This window comes from Lepisosteus oculatus, chromosome 20 (genome assembly GCF_040954835.1).
Source record: "Lepisosteus oculatus isolate fLepOcu1 chromosome 20, fLepOcu1.hap2, whole genome shotgun sequence".
Classification (NCBI taxonomy): domain Eukaryota; kingdom Metazoa; phylum Chordata; class Actinopteri; order Semionotiformes; family Lepisosteidae; genus Lepisosteus; species Lepisosteus oculatus.
In genome coordinates, this window is record NC_090715.1 from 1,954,517 (window position 1) to 1,973,323 (window position 18,807).

Below are 18,807 nucleotides of genomic sequence, written 5' to 3' on the forward strand. Positions count from 1 at the left end.
CCCTCAGCCAATCAGAGCGCAGCTTGTACGGCAGGCTCGGGCAATGATCCCGCGTTCGGCCAATCAGCGTGCAGGTTTCGGGAGCGCTGGGGTCTGCTGCTCTGGAGCAACGCGAGCAGGATACCAGCGGCGATGAACTCCCTTGAACAGGCTGAAGGTAGTGTCGACTTAGCACAGCGACCGTCACCTGTATTCATTTGGGATTTCACAGTTTGTGCGTTTTTCTTGGGTGGCAGTAAGTCCGGTGTAGGCTGAGTGTTGAGCTCGGACACGGCGTTGACCGGGCCCCGGGCACTGTTTACGTAAACTAGTGTTAATTTGGCTTTGCAACTAACTCTGTAGTTGCAAAGACGTTGAAACACAAACATGTAACTAACATCCTTGTGAGTTTTACAATGAATGTGTGGGACAGTGCAGTAATAATATGCAGGATCTAGAAATTTAAGATCACGAGTCATTTCACACTACTATCCACCTGTTTGTACGCGTAATTTGTCTCTTCTTTTTTACGGTTTACACAAAAATCATTTATTCATAAATATTGTGGGGATATTTTTAACCGGTGCCGGGTTTCACCATTTAGGAAACTCCCATCATTTTTCTCCACTGTTTTGGGGATAGTGTGTTGAGATCTGTTTGAAAAACAATTCGTCGCACATTTATTACTATGTTTTATTGTCTCGTTTAAAACATTTCTTGACGTATTGTACAATACGTAAATTATGACCAGAAATGCGTTTTGTCTGCTTCTCGTCGGTATGTATTTATCATGCCTTTGTATGTTTACAGGGCGAGCGTGAATGTGTGAATTCACGTTGCAACTGTGTGCACCTCTTATTATCAAGCTTTTAATCTAACATGCTTACACGCGCGCAGCTACTGCGTCTTTAGGTGCCTTCAGAAATCAGACCTTATTTTTAAGCCTCAAACTTGTGCGTTTGGGCATTACACCTTCTGGAGTTTAAATGTCTAGGCTTGAAGTAAAGTTGTGTCTGTGGCCAAGGAGACGTACATGTTGCACTGAGCTGCTTGAAACATCTGCCATCTGTCTCCATCCATCAGCGCAGATTGTGTTTCACTTCAGCTTGGGACAGAAACGAAACCCAATGTTCTGAAAAGGAGAGGTGGTACAAACAGTTGGAAGTGTCAGGATCCATGAAAAACTGCATTATTAACTCGCTTGAGTAAAAAAATCCTACATGTTGTCAAGAATTAAATGTACAGTCCACAAGCCTTACCTGGAATAAGCAGAAAATTTTGGATTAATATCCAAACTGGTGTTTCCCAGTAAAAACAAGTTTTAAACGGTTCACATTAGAGCATGTGACTGTATGGTGTTGAAGGTTAAGAGCTGCGTCTAATGGCTTGGAGATCTTTTTTGTGCAGATCTGAAGGCGTTTGAGAGGAGACTGACAGAGTATGTGTCCTGCCTGCAGCCTGCGACAGGGCGGTGGAGGAGTGAGTACTGACAGATTACATCGACCCGTGAGGATGGAATTGATGGGTTTCGGACTGGGGCAAGAGCCTTTTTGTTTGTTTTGCTAGTGTTTGTCAACTGAGGCAAATTATCAAATCTTTGCGCTAGCTACCAATCACGCATTCCAAACCCTGTGTTAGAGTAAAAGTTCCAGGGAGTTTCTGGAAAAGAGTAGGGGTGTTACCCCAGCATCCTGGTCAAATTTACCCCCTGCCTTTACCAGTCATGGCCTCCTAATAATCCCCTTCTTTGAACTGGCTTCATCACTCTGCTCTCTTCCCCACTGAGAGCTGGTGTGTGGGGAGCGGACTGGCACACTCTGGCTGCTGTTGCATCATTTGGGTGGGGGGGGGGGTAGATTATTATTATTATTATTATTATTATTATTATTATTATTACATTGAGGAATTTTCATTGGAAAGAAGGATGAAGCCTGTATTAAACTAGAAGCCCCTGCTGCATAATACTGTTCAGAATTAAGTCTTGTTGGAGGCCATGAATGTGTTGGAGAAGGAACTGAAATTGAGCTGAGAGATTTGGTATCTGCCCAAGTTCGCAGGTGTTCTCACATCAGTGTCTTCCCCTGTGCTCGTCTCTCCACAGTGATTCTTATCGTGGTGTCTGTCTGCACAGCGACAGGGGCTTGGAACTGGCTGATAGACCCAGAGACACAGAAGGTATGTGTGTAGCCACGCCGAGGCCGGCTGGAGGCAAGGATTTCATCAGTGGCTTCTTTAAACTCAAAGGAACAAGTAACAGGTTTATTCCATGCTGAAAAAAAGAAGAAAGAGAACACAACGTTTCGGCCGTGGAGCCTTCTTCAGGTGTGAGAGAGACAGGGCAGTAGGCAAAGGTAAAGAAGCGGGAGAACAAAAGTTGGGAGGGAGGAGGAGTGAGAGGCGGGAGCAGGGGACAGAAAGAGAGGCCAATCAAGAGGTGTGAAGTCAGAATGGGTGCAGAGAGGTGTGAAATGAAACTTCCAATGAATGGAGAAAATGTAAAAGAACAGTAGTCTGTCGTTAAGAGAAGGGAGAATGTGTGATCCTAGCTGCAGAATAATTTTGGTTTCGGTGGTCTTTCTGATGTATGAGTTCGGAAAACCGTCTTTGAGAACACAGACGGAGAGATTAGAGTGGTCGTGGCCGTCAGAGGTGAGATGAGAAACAATGGGCTTGGAGAGATCTTTAATCTTCACAGCCCTGACATGTTCTCTGAAGCGGTCTCCGAGTCTCCTTCCTGTTTCTCCAAGAACTCCTTCGAGTTCTTTAAACTCAATCTGTTTTTATCCTTTTCATGTGTTTTGCAGGTGTCATTCTTCACATCTCTGTGGAATCACCCATTCTTCACAATTAGCTGTATAACATTGATAGGCTTGTTCTTCGCAGGAATACATAAGAGAGTAGTGGCCCCATCGATGTATCCTTTTTGTCTTCAAAGAGCTGTTTTGATACAACTGCAAATAAAAGCAGATTCGCTTCTGTTAACACAAAATCATTTCTGGGCCAACTTTAATGGCAGTGTCTTATAGCTTGACTCACCCGTAGGAAACAAGGGAAGATTAGCCTCTGTTGGGCTGTGGCAGACAGACCTGTTATCTCTGCGGACTACAGTGTCGAGATACAGAAATATTGTGACAGTCCTACAAAACCGAGGAACACATGAAAAGATGTTATGTTAAATGTGAAGTAGGATTAATCTAGAAACAAATGCCACAGATTTTTCTATAAAGTTTTCTGCTGTTTCTTTAACCCACGTTCTTCAGAATCGCCGCCCGCTGCCGGACAGTTTTAGCAGAATACAACATGTCCTGCGATGATGTGAGTAGACATTCCCAGCACACACAAGGCTTCTTAAGGAAATGTCATAAAATGGTTGGGAGACCTCGGGCATGAATGGAAGCTGTATTGTAGTGAGCGGTGCTGCACTTGAGGAGGCATAGAATTGTTGCAGTTGTTTAATTGTGAATTGGTGCGTTTGAGGACGCACAGAAACAGGAATCAAATGATCTACTGCAGTTGGATTCTGCATTGTGACATCTGTGGAAGGCACCATCTTGCAGTGGGATATGACAGATGAGTTTCTGGTTATTGAGTCTCCCCTGAATGGTCTATGAAAGCACATTCCCCTGTTCTGTTTGCTGGGTCTTAACACTTAAGCACAGCATCTGGAAGTGGAGGAGGATTTAGAATGAAATGTTGGAAATCTTTGAATAATTTCGTCTTTTAGTAGTGAGCACTGTTAGACCAGGTTCATAGAATCAAATGTTATTTTGGTATAACGCAGTTGAAGGAGCATGTAAAGTACTTCTGGTTTTAATCTGGGAATCTTTAGGGCATTCATTTTGTGTTATTGTGGTGCAAGTGAACATTTAATCAAAGGCGATGGCTTATACCATCTTCTTTCTGCAGACAGGAAAGCTTATCCTGAAACCAAGACCACATGTCCAGTAGCACCTTTCCCGAGATGAGAGTTCTGACCAGAGACCACCAGGAGAAATCGAAATAGCTTTTTTAGGAGCAGTATCTGTTGAGTGATATACAGACAATGAACCCTTGGAGGCCATCATCTAAAAGAGAGGAAGAGAAGAGAATAACAAATAGGTGATTTGTAAATTATGTTTCTATGAAATGCCAAACATCATGTGGAAAGGTACTTTTCTGTGTTGTAAATTTCAGTGTTGCTGTGTCACTTTAAAAGCCCTTGCTTGTGTGTGAACCAGCTTATTGGAATGTGACCAGGAACCTCCAGCCTTGGTCTCTTTTACTGTATTTATCTTGTGTATTTGCTGTAAATAGTGTGGCACATCTCTACCACACCAGAGTGCATGGGTGTGCATGTGACTTTTATCTTTTAATCCATCTTAAAGGGAAATATCATGGTTTTTCTCCTAGATCCCAGCAACGGGATTATTTTCTCTCTGTTGCCAAAGCTGTTAACTGTTGGGTCTTGTCTCTGGGGCTCTAACACTACGCAGTCCTGTGTCATTTACCTTGACATGGTTTGTAAAACTTCAACCGATGCGAAGTCCTTGAGCCTTTTTAAACAATTTTTATATTAAATGCAGGAAGGTTTGAATGTTTGATGTCTGCATTGCCCACCTGTATTTGTGCTTTTGATTGATTAAATTTGTCAAGTGTTTTTTTCTTTTGGCTGTACTGTGAAGGCTAAAATTCTGTCTCTAAGAGTCATGAGCTCAGGACGTTGCAGCTCTGATAGTGATGATTCACTAAGTGTTCTTGTGTGAACTAAGCCATCTTGTATCAGTTAGGTTTTAAGGTCAGGAATGCCAGAGAGTCCACTGCAGAACTGGAAATAAAAAATCTGGATCTGTATAAAGAATTGTTATATTCCAGTTTCTCCATATTACAATGTTTAAATCATGAATTGCTTAAAATATTGATCTGGAACTCTGGGCTGTCTTCTGGTACTTTTGAATGCTGGTACTGTATGTCTGGAAGACTTGTATACCATTTTATTTTTTGTTGATTGGAAATTAATTAAAATAATCCATCTGAAATTGACCTTTTTTTCCTAGGTTGAACATTGACATTTTTTCATTTCCATGGTAGAAGTGTCTTTGGAGATGAACATGCTGCATTGCTAGATTCAGAAATCGCAACCCTGTTTTACTCAGTTAATAAATAGGACTGGATGCTGAAACATTCTCTCTCCATGAGGATGCCAAAAATCTGAAGTATTGTTGTTTCTTTGAAAAGTTATTTAAATGACATTGGTCAAAAGCCATCTGTTGAATCTTTTGTGGTCTTGCATTGCATTGTATTATTTCAGACTGTCATAGCTTAGAAGCATCATAGTAGAATTTTATCATCACTTTATAAGAAGAATTCTCTGAATGTTTTTTTTTATATTTTTGCTTTAATTATTTCTCTGGCAAAAAAAGTCTTACGGGCACATGACTAACCTTTTGATTTCCAACAGTGCAATTGTAGCAGATGTTTATTGTAACTGATTTAATTTTGTTCCCCATATCTTTCAATAAATATCAATTTTAGTGTTGTGTGTATTGTTTTGTGTTTAAACCTCAACAGCAATTCTGAATGGATGGTGATGAGACTACAGCTAACATTTAGAAATTAAGCTTAAACACACACCACTCACAAGGCCAGGCCTGGATACCCAACTACCTGAATATTTGCTTTTGTGTGTTAGCTGAATCAACATTAGCAACTTCCAGACAGAATCTTTTGCCGATACATTAAATACCATCAGTTCGTTTCTGACAGAAGAGACCTCACAGGACAGGGGTGTTGGTCACACATTTATTTTTGCGGGGGGTAGTCTGTCTAGCCTAAGGATCCCCATATAACTAAATTTGTGAACTCTTAATGTAAAAATGGGTTCAGCGTGCAAACCCAAAGACTACCGATACAGAATTGGCACTTACCATCTCTGTGAAGGTTATAGTTTTACAGCAGTATTAAAACAGTCTGTTACCTCTGTACTGCCTGGAGTTTTTCTCTGATGAATAGCAGAAATGGTTTTGCACAATGAAAAATGTTAAATGACCTCCAACAGCTCAAATGCAATGCGAAATGAATACCCAATATAGAATATGACTGCCTCGTTCATTTCTGACAACATCCCGCTGCTTAGTCGCTCTCTTCAATTTCCTTCTGCTGTTAAACCTAAAGGGCCGTGATCTTTTTAATACCATTTAAGCTACTGCATGTAAAATCAACTGGAAGCGCAAAAGCAGAAGTTTTAGAGATTTTAATCCGTGCCACAAAACACGATTTCTTGATTTTTAAAGTCATGGGACTTGGGAGAGGCTGTTCCTTCTCCGCGAGGCGGCAGCAGCCCCCGCGCGGCGCCCGAGCCCGCTCCATCGCGCGCAAGCCCAGCCCCACGCTCGGCGTCAGGCCGCGCGGCGTGCGCGTGCTTGCCGGCGCGACCGTGGCGATGGACGGCGGCGGCGTGCGGGGCTGAGCCGAGCTACACTACACTACACTGATCCGCACATGGCCGGGCGCAGCGCTTGAGATCGGAGTGCGTGTGGGTCCCGTAACACAACCGCGCCTAGCTGCCACTACCGCCTCGCCCCGCAGACGACAGCGCGATGGGCAAGAGCAAGAACAAGAAGTTTAAGCGGCCGCAGTTCTCGGCGGAGGGGCTGCCCGTCAGAATCGGCCAGGAGGAGGTCGAGGAGGACGGAGAGGCTGGAGAGGTCGACACCCCAGCCGGCGAGCTGCTGGACAAAGTAAGAGGTTTTCGTCTGGCGGCGGTGTCCGGCGGTGTCGAGGCCGGTTGAAACTAATGCATCTAATCGGCGTCACATGCTTCCGCTCGGCCCGGCTGTCCCCCAGTTTAAAAGGGCTGAGCGGAGGCACGTGCGATTAGCGCCCCTGCAGGGAAAGTTAGACCGCTTTCTCCTTTTAAACCACCACCAGCGCTTTTCTTCATCTTGGCGTGTCTGTAGTGGTTACAGAAAGTTCAGCGACATGTTGCCAGGCAGGACAGTTTGTTTAGCACACTACAAAGCGCGCTGGTATTCACCGACTCTTGGATTTGGGAGCTGGTGATTAATTCTCCTTCCTCTTCCGAGTTGTTTTCCATGCATTGGTACGCTCCTCCGTTAGTTTAGTCTAAACGATTTGAAACACGAAAAGATCATAAGTTTGTTCCAAACCCCAATAACTCTCTGTGTAAAGACGAGCCTTTGTTCTCATATTTAGATGCACTTAGTGTACACTTTTATCGCGATATTGTAACATCGTTTGCGTTTTTATTGTTCTCCCAAATTGTCTTGAAGATGATAATTGTATCAACATAAATACATGTTTTCTGTAAGTGGACTCAGCGCAGAACTAGTTTCCTCTATTGTATCTATATATTACTCTTCTGCTTGAATGTGACTCTGCACTTGTGGACATCAATCAAGTTCTCAAATTTCTCTGTCACTTCTTTAGTGTCTGCAAATTGATTAATTAATAATGATATACGGTCATGTGTTATTCATGACAGTCGTGGTGGGGTCCTGAGTTTAAGTCCGGACCTGGGGTGCTGTCTATGTGTGTGGAGAATGTGCCAACTCCTGTCCTCCCACAGTCCAAAGACCTGGCTTCTGGGAAAACTGGCCCTGTTCTGAGTGCGTGAGTCTGCGTTCGTGTCCATCTGGCCTGTGATGGACTGGCGTCCCACCCAGGGTGTTCCCTGTTTGCACCTGTTGCTTACTGGGATAGGCTCCGGCTTCCCTTAGACTGTGAATTTGATAAAGTGGATAGGAAATGGATATGATAAGATAAGATCACTTTATTGGAATATACAATTTCTTGCATTAGGAATTCGTCTTTTCGCATACCCTCGCCTGCTCTCCATGAGACACAGACAGGGAGAGAAGCTTGGGGTCAGAGCGCAGGGTCTGCCATTGTACGGCGCCCCTGGAGCAGCTGGGGTTAAGGGCCTTGCTCAGGGGCCCAACGGAGTAGGATTCCTCTGCCAGCCGCGGGATTTGAACTGGTAACCTTCCAGCCACAGGGGCAGATCCTGAGCCACAGAGCCACCGCACTGCCCCCGGTGGACGAGAGCAATAAAATAACTCATAGTAATGATCCGTCAAAAAGCCTGTTGCTGAACCAAGGCCTACAAGGTCTAGAACTAGAGCTCTCTTTGGGCATCAGTGTGCAGGAATTCAACGGACCCTGTTTAACTGGTTCAGTCTGTAAGGAAGTGGGGGCTCGTGTATAGTGCAGGTGTGTATTGGGTCTGAAGCGTTGCAGTTAGTCGTTAAGGATACATGCTGCAGTAGGGTAGAAACTGTTCTTGAGTCTAGTGGTCCGTGCTTTAATAGTGCAGTCCCACTTGCCAGAGAACAGTCTGTGGCTGGGATGGTTGGGATCCTGAATGATGATCGTTCTTTATTGCGACACCGGATGATGTGAATCTCACCGATTGATGGTAAATCACATCCTATAATCCTGTGCGCTGTTGCCACAACCCTTTGTAGTGCGTCTCTGTCATGCATGGTAATACTGCTGTACCACACAGTGATGCCACTACTGAGGACGCTTTCTATGGTGCTGCAGAAAATGCAGGCGCTGTTGTGCCTTTTTCAGACCGGCTGTTGTGACACCAAGCCAAGTCCGTAGAGATCTACAGACCCCAGGAATCTGAAGCAGCTGACAGTTTCCACTGCTGTACCCTCGATGCTGATTGGGGCGAGACTCCCTCTGGGTGTCCTGATGTCCACAATGAGTTCATTTGTCTTGGTGACATTCAGGGCCAGATTGTGGTCAAGGCACCATCTTATAAGGTGCTCCACCTCATTCCTGTATGTGGACTCGTTGTTGTTGACCAGCCCAATAATAGCGGTGTCATCTGCAAACATATTAATGTGGTTGCTGCTGTAAGTGGCTGTACAGTCGTAGGTGAACAAAGAGTACAGCCTAGGACTGAGACAGCAGCCTTGGGGAGCTCCAGTGTTTAGGATCACTGTGGAGGAGATATTGTTGCCAATTGTCACAACCTGAGGTCTGCCTGCCAGGAAATCCAGTATCCAGTTGCAGATAGAGTTGCATAAGCCCAGATTCCTGAGTTTTGGGACCAGCTTGGTGGCAACAATTGTGTTAAAGGCCGAACTGTAATCCCTAAACAGCATCCTAACATACATCTGTCTGAATGTTCTAGGGAGTTATGTAGTGCTAGAGATATGGCATCATCAACTGACCTATTCAGGCGGTAAGCAAACTGAAGTGGGTCAAGAGATTATGGGATAGTGCAGTATATATGACAATACTGGGCTTTCTAGGCACATGACTGAAGTGAGTGCTACTGGGCAGAAAATCACTCACACAAGTTGCCTTAGGGTTCTTGGGCAGTGGCACAGTTGGAGTTTTCTTGAGAACTGTCACGCCTGTGTCTGTGTGTGCCTGTGGCAGCTGCAGAACCCGAGCCCGGACGTGCGGGAGTACACCTGCGCCAGCATCTCGCGGATGGTGCAGCAGAGCCAGGTGATCCCGGCCTTCCTGCAGAGGGACGCCGTGCGCTGCCTAGGGCCGCTGCTGCTGGACCGCAGCCTGTCCGTCAGGGAGACCGCCGCCGGCGCACTCAGGTCAGCAAGGGGGCGCTGGGCTCTGGGGAGCAGTGGGGCGCTCAGGTCAGCAAGGGGGCGCTGGGCTCTGGGGAGGAGTGGGGCGCTCAGGTCAGCAAGGGGGCGCTGGGCTCTGGGGAGGAGTGGGGCGCTCAGGTCAGCAAGGGGGCGCTGGGGAGGAGTGGGGCGCTCAGGTCAGCAAGGGGGCGCTGGGGAGGAGTGGGGCGCTCAGGTCAGTATGGGGGCGCTGGGCTCTGGGGAGCAGTGGGGCGCTCAGGTCAGCAAGGGGGCGCTGGGCTCTGGGGAGGAGTGGGGCGCTCATGTCAGTACGGGGTGCTGGGGAGGAGTGGGGCGCTCAGGTCAGTATGGGGGCACTGGGCGCTGGGGAGGAGTGGGGCGCTCAGGTCAGTACGGGGCGCTGGGCTCTGGGAAGGAGTAGGGCGCTCAGGTCAGTACGGGGCGCTGGGGAGGAGTGGGGCGCTCAGGTCAGTACGGGGGCGCTGGGCGCTGGGGAGGAGTGGGGCGCTGGGATGAGCACGGGGGCGCTGGGGCGGAGTGGGGCGCTCAGGTCAGTACGGGGCGCTGGGGCGGAGTGGGGCGCTCAGGTCAGTACGGGGCGCTGGGGCGGAGTGGGGCGCTCAGGTCAGTACGGGGCTCTGGGGAGGAGTGGGGTGCTCAGGTCAGTACGGGGGCGCTGGGCGCTGGGGAGGAGTGGGGCGCTGGGATGAGCACGGGGGCGCTGGGGCGGAGTGGGGCGCTCAGGTCAGTACGGGGCGCTGGGGCGGAGTGGGGCGCTCAGGTCAGTACAGGGGCGCTGGGCGCTGGGGAGGAGTGGACTGAGGCCTCCAGGCTCGCTGCCTTCTCGTGAGTCGATTTGTAGAGACGGATGGACACCACATCTCTCTCAACCCTACAACAGCCTGCTGTTCTTCAAACAGTGCAGATCAGGCCGCTGGGGGACGACTGCATCATTTGCACACCTGAATACGCCGCTGTGATGTCAGATAACACTGGGTGCCGCTGGACAAGGAGGCGCTGGTTTCTGGGTCCTGGGCTTCTCCGTTTCCCAGTCTTCCTTGTTTATCCATATATCCGGACTCGGTCCGGGTTCCTGCCCCCCACTCACGCCCGGCACCAGCGGACTGGCTGGAGCAGAGCGTGACCTCGCTGTGTCTGTTGTCCCAGGAACCTGAGCGCGTGTGGCGGGTTCGAGGTGTGCGAAGACATGGTGAGGCAGGACGTCATGACGCCCCTGACTTCTCTGCTGCGGGAGGTGAGGTCCTGGAGCCTGCTGGGACTGAGCGGGACCCCTAAACTGGCTTTTACTGTCTTTTCCCCGCCGTCACCCCTTCTCTCAGTCATTCTCTTTTTAGCCTGATAAAGGCCGGCGAGGTACGCGTCTGTCGTACAGAGCGACGTTTTGAGTGTCTGATTGTTGTGTCGTGTGTTTTGTGCTCTGCTGCAGTGCTGCGCGGGGTTTGACTCGAGCTCTGCCCCCTCCCCTGACCCGGACAGGGACCGCAGGAACTCCCTGGAGGCTGTGGCCATCGAGGCAGTGAACCTCCTGTGGAACCTGTGGTAAGAGGGCTGCAGAGCCCAGTGCAGGGTTGCTGGCTCTTCGCTGGCTGCAGAGCCACACCGTGAACAAATCACTGCTGATCAGAGCAGTGTAAACACTCCTCAGTTCCCATTACTGTTAAAGTCAAGTTCTTGTGTGTGCATTTAAATGACCTTGTGGCTCTGGGACCAACAGGGAGAATCTCGGTTTTAAGATGCCGATCCCTTAAACCATCTCATTAAGGACTCACTTTCCCAGTTCTGAATTTGTTAAGCTAATTGGTTCGGGTGGCATCAATAAAAGACCATGTAATGCTGCTAAAGAACAAGGAATAGGTATGAAATACAGATCATGAAACTCGCAGTCCTAGCTGGGAGAGTGTGTGTGTGTGCCTGACGCCGTCTGCGTGTCCCTTGCAGTGAGAGCTGCAGCCAGGCGGTGGCGGTGTTCAATAAGCAGGGCCTGCTGGAGGTGCTGATGCGATGTCTGGAGACACACCCCCACAACGTGGAGCTGGCAGTGTCAGCGGGTGAGTCTTCCCTGCGCTCCGCGCTGCGCAGCTGGGGATTATTAAGCATTCGATTGTCCAGTGTGCCTTACTGGGATTAGAGAGTGACCTGTGACAATGGGCATCTTCTCTGACAATGGGGCCTTCGTCCTGTGTTGCCTGAATCGTGGAGTGGAGCTCAGAGGGACCCCTGGTGATGCAGCTTGAGATTAAGGGCTCAAAGCTGGGCCCCGCTGGTAACAGGTAACAAGAACTGTGGCTGAAGCATGGGAGCAGGTGACTGCTCGCTCACAGCCTCCTAGCAACAATGTTCAAAGCAGGAAAGAAGTGCAGTGGTGTGCATTGTGATTCAGGCGCGTGGTGCATTGGCGCAGAAGTGGCTTGGGAGAGGTGAGCAGGTTGATGATCGCTGTTTCCTCTTTGCTTTGTTCCTTCTTCCCATGCTGGTGTACAGCGTATTGCCTGCAGACGGTGACGGAGGAGAACCCGGAGCTGCAGGCTGCTGTGACCCCAGCTGTGCTGCAGGGGCTGGAGTCCGTGCTGCTGTCCTCCCAGCAGACACTGAGACACGCGCTGCTCCGCACCCTGGCTGCAGGTTCGACCCCGCCTCTCCCTCGTCCTCGTGCGCTCTGATCACGAAGGCAGGTGTCTGACTCAAAACAAAGGTAGAGACTGAGCAGCAGTTGTGCTTTCTGGGGCTTCAGATGCTGGAGATCAGGGTGGATTTTTGTTTCGCATTGTTGAACAGATTGAGATCATTTTTAGCACTTCTTTTTTCCCAGTGATTTTGTTATACGCCCACCCAGTTTGGAATACCCAGTTGTGTGTCTTTCACTCCAAACCCTGTCAGTGCACACGGGGGAAGGATGAGGAAGTGCAGACAGACTCCTCTGCCCCGCCCACCCGCTGCTGAGAGCCGAGAGAGCCCTGGCCGACTGATCCCCCACTAGCCCACAATAGCCATCGCTCACGGAGTCCCAGTCACAGTCGGCTAGTGACACAGCCCAGTTCTGAACCCATGACGCCTTGATCATAGAGCTGAAATCGCTCTGGTGCAAGCGCCTTGACTGATTGACCACTTGAGAGTCCCAGGGTCTTTTTTTTAAAGGAGGAAAACATCAAGCGATGTAAATTGTCTTTGTGAGTTTTAGTTATTACTACAGTGACTTCGGGTGTTGAAGGCTTTCCTCAACTATCCAGTGTGTGTCAAGAGCTGTTCCTTCATACCTCATTTGTGGCCCTCTGCAGGTTCCGTCTGGAACATGAAGAGCGCCCTGCCTTCGGCACAGCAGGCACAGACCCTGAACGCCATCATCGCCACGCTGTCTGCCAGCCTGGAGCTCGACTCGGGCCAGCACATCCTGAAGCTGCAGGAAGCAGAGGCCCGCCGGAGGAAGGGCACCACCGATGGCGGGGAGATGGACATGCAGGTGCCCCAGAGTCCGACAGAGGAAGAGATGGAGGAAGAGGAGCTGATGAAGAAAAAGAAACCGGCCTGGAAGAAAGATGATATTTCAGACCTGCTACCTGTAAGTATAACCTAAATGTTTGCCCTTAGTGAAACTAACCCCATGGAGGTTGACAACAGTTGATATGGTGATATAAGGACTGTAGGGCTGAATTATAACCTAGCCATTTCCTGCACCCCTACTGCTTGTCATCTTCCCAAATTACTGTAGAGCAGAAACTGTGTTGCTTCTGCAGGTAGCCCACAGTGCAGAAAGGACCCCCTCCGGAGCTGGAGACACAGAACTTGAAAGAAGGTCTCTCTCAGACAGCAGCCACTAGGGTGCATTCAGCATGAGGCGTGGTCTGACAGTCTGCCTGACAGTGCAGGCGTTCAGGGCCTACAGCTGCCACAGGGCATCCCAGGGTTACAGCAAATGATGGCTTCGCCCCACCTCTGTTCTCTCTTAAAAGAGAGTTGGAGAAGGCCATGTGGCTCTAGAATGGCTGCTATCCATTGCAGCAGTGCAACGTTCCGCACTGGTGCCACCTCGTTCTCAGTCTTTGCGCTCGGGTGTTTTCGGCTGCCGTCGTGCATGCGGGGGTCTAGGTTTTTGGCCTGTGGGGAAGCGGCTCTGCTCATGCCTCTTGCCTGCCGTCCCCTGGCACCACGCGTGACGGTCGCGTGTTCTTGCGTGTCTAGGCGGAGCACGAAGAGCTGAAGGAGGCCACAGCCCTGCTCTCTGCCCAGCAGACGTCGCTGGAGATCATCGTGAACATGTGCTGCTCGGATGGTAAGGGATACACTGGGAATACTGAGACTGGTATGGGGATTCCTGGTCTAGCTTTTGGAAGGGATGCTGACTTAATCCCAGAGACAAAACCTTTGCACAATTACTTCCTTTTGCAGAAATCAGGCTATAAGCATAAATCCTGGATGTGTTTTACAATATAAAAGAGAAGATTTTAATCTGAGCTAATAAGATCTTGTTTTTCCAATATGTACTGTATCCAAGTACTGAGAAAATCGGATTTGTGACAGACACTGATGCAAACACTTTTCGGCTTCTCTTTATTCAAGACTGGCGCTTCAGATTTCAGGGCTCAGTGGTGTGTTGTGCTTTTTCTCCCTCCCCATGTGCGCGCAATGTCACAGACCCCTCTGACGACGAGTGGGAGGAGCTGTCCAGCAGCGATGAGAGTGACCTGTGCGTGTCCGACTGCAACTCCAGCCAGCTGTTTTCCCCGCTGTGTCTGTCGGCCGAGGTGCACAGCGCTCTGCTCAACCACCAGCTGCCAGAGAAGGTACGGAGCCCGTGACCCCCCGCTCCTCCGTTTTAATCAATCAATCGATCAGTCAAGGTTTATTTATCAACTGCACAGCAATACAGCATAAAGAGATAGGACAGAAGTTGATAGAATTAAGGTTACAGAGTAGAATACAATACATTTTACAATTTACAAGATATGCACAATGAATAACATGAGGAGATATGGTAGGGATAGGAGGTGTCGAGGAAAAAACAGGAAAAAAACGCAGGTGCACCTTATCAGTTTCAAGTGGACACTATTTACCAGTGGTTGTTTGGGTAATTGCTGGTGGCTGCTGTGGTTGGCTGTTTCACTTGCTGTGTCTGCAGCCTCTCTTATTTCCCTCAGAACACCTCAGAAACCAGGTCTTCCCCCTGAGGCATGATCCCTTGAATGGCCTTTCTCTCCTCAAGGCTGCAGGGAATAAACCTGACTCTCCAAGTGTCCTCGTTTCAGGTTCTCAAGAAGACCGAGTTCCCCAGCAGTGCTGCCGTGGAGGCCTGCAGCAAGAGCCCAGCCTGGAAGGGCCTCGTGAAGAGGTGATTCCTTCTGCCCCACTCGGTCGGCCTTTTTTGTTTGAAGTCAGGGATGACAGATAAAGGAAGAGTCCTGCCCTTCAGCTGTGTGCTGAGCCACCACTGTCTAACTTCAGGAGACAATTTAAGAAACTCCGTAGCACTGTTTTCAGTTTGTGGTGGGCTTCACAAATCATCCAAAAAATTGTTAGAAATGGTTAGCTCATATGCCTGTTTTTATTACTAAAACTGCATCCCAGCAGCTTTTCTGAGAGCTGTGGAAGTAGCAGGGCTGGTAATCTCTGGTAGCTGGTAGAAGGGCTGTGGCTGCTGTGTTCGAGTTAGGCGCGAGGGGCCAGAGGCCTGGCCAGGGGCCTTTGTTGACGTGTCTCCCCCATGTTTCCCAGGATGCATCGGGTGCAGTGCCGGGCCCTCACTTGCCTTCACAACATGCTGTCCGCCATGGAGGCAGAGACTCTGGGCGGCGTGGCCTCCCTGCAGGGGCTGGCAGAGCACCTGTCCAAACTGGTCTTCAGCAAGCCAGGTGAGATGCGGGCCGTCCGGCCAGAGTCCAGTGCCAATAGGGTTACCGATGCAGAGGCAGAAGTCACAGAACATTCCGGCCCACTAAGGGCTATATCTTCAGTGATCAGCATACCTCTTGCCCTGCTGCTTGGCTCCCTGGGGATTTTTAATTAATCGGTATTACTTCAGAAACTGCTTTAGGAAAAGTGTTAGTATCTAAGGCAATGGGCGAAGACAAACCTGGATGATTAACTAAAGCTTTGTTGTTTTCAGAGATTCCCAAACAAGACGAGTTTCTGGAGGCCATCACCAGTGCCCTGAGGTCTCTGCTGCAGATATTGGCTGCCAAAAACATCCCCCAGGTAAAAGGTGCCAGTCTGCATCCCTTCATCCGAAGCCACAAATAAAACACCCAGACTGTTCCGTATGGTGTTCAGTGTTGTTATCTGTTGTTATATTGGTTGTACTGCCTGTCCCAGCATAATCCATACTATTTTCAAGGTGGTACAGGAATATTTATTCCAGTCTTGCTGAAAAGAGTCTTCCTCTCCGGGTGCAGCTCTCCACGACTCTTTGTGTCTCTGTCCTGCAGTGTATGACTCCCCAGCAGCTCATGAGTCTCAGTGAAGCAGCCACACAGTGTGGGACTGTCAGTGTGAGGATCAATTCCATGGCCATCCTGGGCATAACGGGCAGCATGCTGGCCAGAGAGGAGGGCACGTCCGCCAGCCTGCAGGTATTGACCACACCCTGCTGTCCACCTACAGGAGATCCCACACTGCTGTCCACCCACAAGAGATCACACACTGCTGTTTACACACTGCTTTCCACCCACAACAGATCCCATACTGCTGTCCACACTGCTGTCCACCAACAAGAGATCCCACACTGCTGTTCACACGCTGCTGTCCACCCACGGGAGATCCCACACTGCTGTCCACCCACGGGAGATCCCCACACTGCTGTCCACCCACGGGAGATCCCACACTGCTGTCCTCTCACAACAGATCCCACACTGCTGTCCACCCACGGGAGATCCCACACAGCTGTCCACCCACGGGAGATCCCACACCGCTGTCCACCCACAAGAGATCCCACGCCGCTTTCCACCCACAAGAGATCCCACACTGCTGTCCACACACTGCTGTCCACCCACAGGAGATCCCACACTGCTGTCCATCTACAGGAGTAACAGACTGCTGTGCCCACTCTGCTGTCTATCTAGAGAGTAGTGTGTAGGTGTCACACTTCTCCATTGATCAGAATGTAAAAGCACTATCTTAGGACGTTGAGAGAGGAGGTCTGTGCTCTAAAGACAGTGTGTTGTAAGGACGCTGTGCTACAGATAAGATGTTATGCTTACCATGTGGACAACATAGATCTCACAGCACTTTTCATGAGAACACGGCAATTAATTTCAGTGGGACATCTTCTTTATGTAAAAGAACAAGATGTGAAGATGATATCTCTAGAAAGTGTTCAGTGCACGTCTGTGATGAATCTGGTCTGTGCTCCAGGACTGAGCCCAGCCTAGAGCCAATGCCACTGTATGTTCTGTTGTGCCTGACTCTGCAGATGATCGGGAACTTCCTCCTGCAAGTCGCGTCGAAGGACCCCAGTCTGGTGGTGTGCGGGGAGGCCCTGGACGCCCTGTTCGACGTGTTCGCGGACGGGCCGGAGGCGGAGCGCGCCGCCAAGGAGATCCGGCTGCTGCCTGCTCTGAGCGCCCTGCAGCCTGTCTTCAAGGCCAAGGTCCGACACGCGAACACGCAGTATTTCCACCTCCCCAGCTGGGCTCGGCAGGACGCCCGTCCAGCCAGGGCATTAGCTAGCTCACTGGGCCTTAAGAGACCAGGCTGATCCTGTTGCTGCAGGTCACTTAAACAATCACAGAGGACGATGACTTTGCAGTGGAGATGTCTGGCCCAGTCCAGCTGATCCTGAGTTTGAATATCAGTAAAAGGTCTGTTCACGAAACCAAAAGGTTTCTCTGCAAGAAGCTACATTGGACAAGTTTTCCTTTTAAGCATCTCCTGTAAATCTCGGACCTCAGCAGTTCTCCCAGTTAAATCGCTAGCTGCTTCTTTCAGCGTTCGTCCTTCTTGAATACCACATCAGCCATCGCCTTGTCTGTGGGCAGAGCCCTGTTCTTTACCTGGTCCAGCAGTCCCTGCCAGTGACGCTCTGTTTTTCCCCTCCTCTCTTCCAGCTGAGGAAAGAAGGCAAGGGGAGCTGCAGCCCGGACCAGCTGTGCGTGCTGGATAACATCAAGATCAACCTCCGCCGCTTCATCAGGTACCAGGAGAGCTTGGAGAAAAACTGCGCTTCTTAGCACTGACTGCTGCTTCGAGAGAGGGAGTCGGGGTCTGTGCACCCCAACTGACTCTGATGGAGGAGCCGTAGGAAAGACTGGAGCTTTGGGAATTTGGGGAATAGCTCCTTCCACCACACCAGAGGACCTGTGTGGAAGACCGGAGTGTTGGCAAAAGCCCTTTGCGCCACACAAGGTGCTTGAGAATGAAATCCATATTTAAATTTTGTTGGTTTGTTTTTTCTTTTTTCTAGAAAGTGTACCGGTCCTGTTTTTTCACCATGGATCGCTTTGTTGATCACAGAATGTAAGGGAAAAAAAATAAAAAACCCAAGGGATGGTTGCAATACTGTATTACCATTTAAATAAAACTTCCTTTGCTATACAATGCAATTCTGAATAAAATGACGCCGTTTTTAAGTTATAACGCAATTCTGAAAGTGTTTTTAAAATTATGAATTCTTCGTTTAATGATCAGTAGTGTGGCACACTTGGGCTTGAAGTCTTACAGTTTTTCAAGACTGGACACGCATCCCTGCTAGCCAGGAATTTCACGACGTAGGGCTTTATTATAATATGGGTTTGCTGTCTCACTGGGCTTCATACTGGTGGCAGATGTGGCTGGTGGCTTTTCTGTTGTCTAGTATCTGTAGTGTCTGGGCTGTGCCATCAGCTGGGTTCTCTACGTGTTTCATGTATTTATATTTTAGCTCTTTTTGGTGTGATATCTTCGAGGTTCTGGTTTGCTCACCGTACTGAAGACCCGCTCCACATCCTCCTCTCCTTACGCAGGTTCTTCTTGAACTGGGTGAAAAGTGTTTAAGGGGAAGGTTGTGTGCTCCTTTCCTTTCTGCACTGAAGCCCTGCGCTGTGCAGCCACTGATAAAAGGGTTGTGTCCGGGTAGCAGGAGGCGTCCTGCTCTTTGGTACAGATGAACACTGCCAGTAAGCAGGTAACTCAGAGCTTACTGCTGTCCTGTGGTGGAGGTGAGGAAATCACTGGGCTAATGAGGAAGATGAGCCAGTTCCATTTGAGCTCTTGATACAGTGTTTTAGGTTTGGGAAATTCACAAATTAGTGCGAATCTGTGTTTATTAATATCGGTAAAA

General features: G+C 49.4%; 2 protein-coding genes across 2 annotated transcripts; both read left to right on the plus strand.

The window, feature by feature from the left end:
- The first annotated feature begins 44 nt into the window (after nucleotides 1–44).
- On the plus strand, nucleotides 45–5,489 carry cnep1r1 (CTD nuclear envelope phosphatase 1 regulatory subunit 1). The gene is made up of 6 exons (XM_069181274.1): nucleotides 45–157; nucleotides 1,387–1,458; nucleotides 2,081–2,154; nucleotides 2,784–2,893; nucleotides 3,240–3,294; nucleotides 3,886–5,489. The coding sequence occupies exons 1-6, from the start codon at nucleotides 133–135 to the stop codon at nucleotides 3,925–3,927; spliced, it is 378 nt and encodes a 125-aa protein (XP_069037375.1). The 5' UTR covers nucleotides 45–132; the 3' UTR covers nucleotides 3,928–5,489.
- An 869-nt stretch (nucleotides 5,490–6,358) lies between these two features.
- Nucleotides 6,359–18,125, plus strand: heatr3 (HEAT repeat containing 3). Its single transcript, XM_069181303.1, has 15 exons — nucleotides 6,359–6,695; nucleotides 9,373–9,545; nucleotides 10,710–10,797; nucleotides 10,990–11,102; nucleotides 11,502–11,611; nucleotides 12,045–12,185; nucleotides 12,839–13,119; nucleotides 13,740–13,830; nucleotides 14,193–14,341; nucleotides 14,804–14,886; nucleotides 15,270–15,406; nucleotides 15,661–15,749; nucleotides 15,980–16,123; nucleotides 16,963–17,139; nucleotides 17,597–18,125. Exons 1-15 carry the CDS (start codon nucleotides 6,555–6,557, stop codon nucleotides 17,717–17,719), a joined length of 2,040 nt encoding a protein of 679 aa, XP_069037404.1. The 5' UTR covers nucleotides 6,359–6,554; the 3' UTR covers nucleotides 17,720–18,125.
- The last annotated feature ends 682 nt before the right edge of the window (nucleotides 18,126–18,807 follow it).

Coding starts and splice junctions, on each gene's coding strand:
- heatr3 (XM_069181303.1), top strand. CDS start 6,555: ATGGGCAAGAGCAAGAACAAGAAGTTTAAGCGGCCGCAGTTCTCGGCG. Junction 11,103..11,501: donor AACCTCCTGTGGAACCTGTG/GTAAGAGGGCTG, acceptor TGTCCCTTGCAG/TGAGAGCTGCAGCCAGGCGG. Junction 12,186..12,838: donor GCTCCGCACCCTGGCTGCAG/GTTCGACCCCGC, acceptor GGCCCTCTGCAG/GTTCCGTCTGGAACATGAAG.
- cnep1r1 (XM_069181274.1), top strand. CDS start 133: ATGAACTCCCTTGAACAGGCTGAAG. Junction 158..1,386: donor CTCCCTTGAACAGGCTGAAG/GTAGTGTCGACT, acceptor TTTTTTGTGCAG/ATCTGAAGGCGTTTGAGAGG. Junction 2,155..2,783: donor TAGACCCAGAGACACAGAAG/GTATGTGTGTAG, acceptor TGTGTTTTGCAG/GTGTCATTCTTCACATCTCT.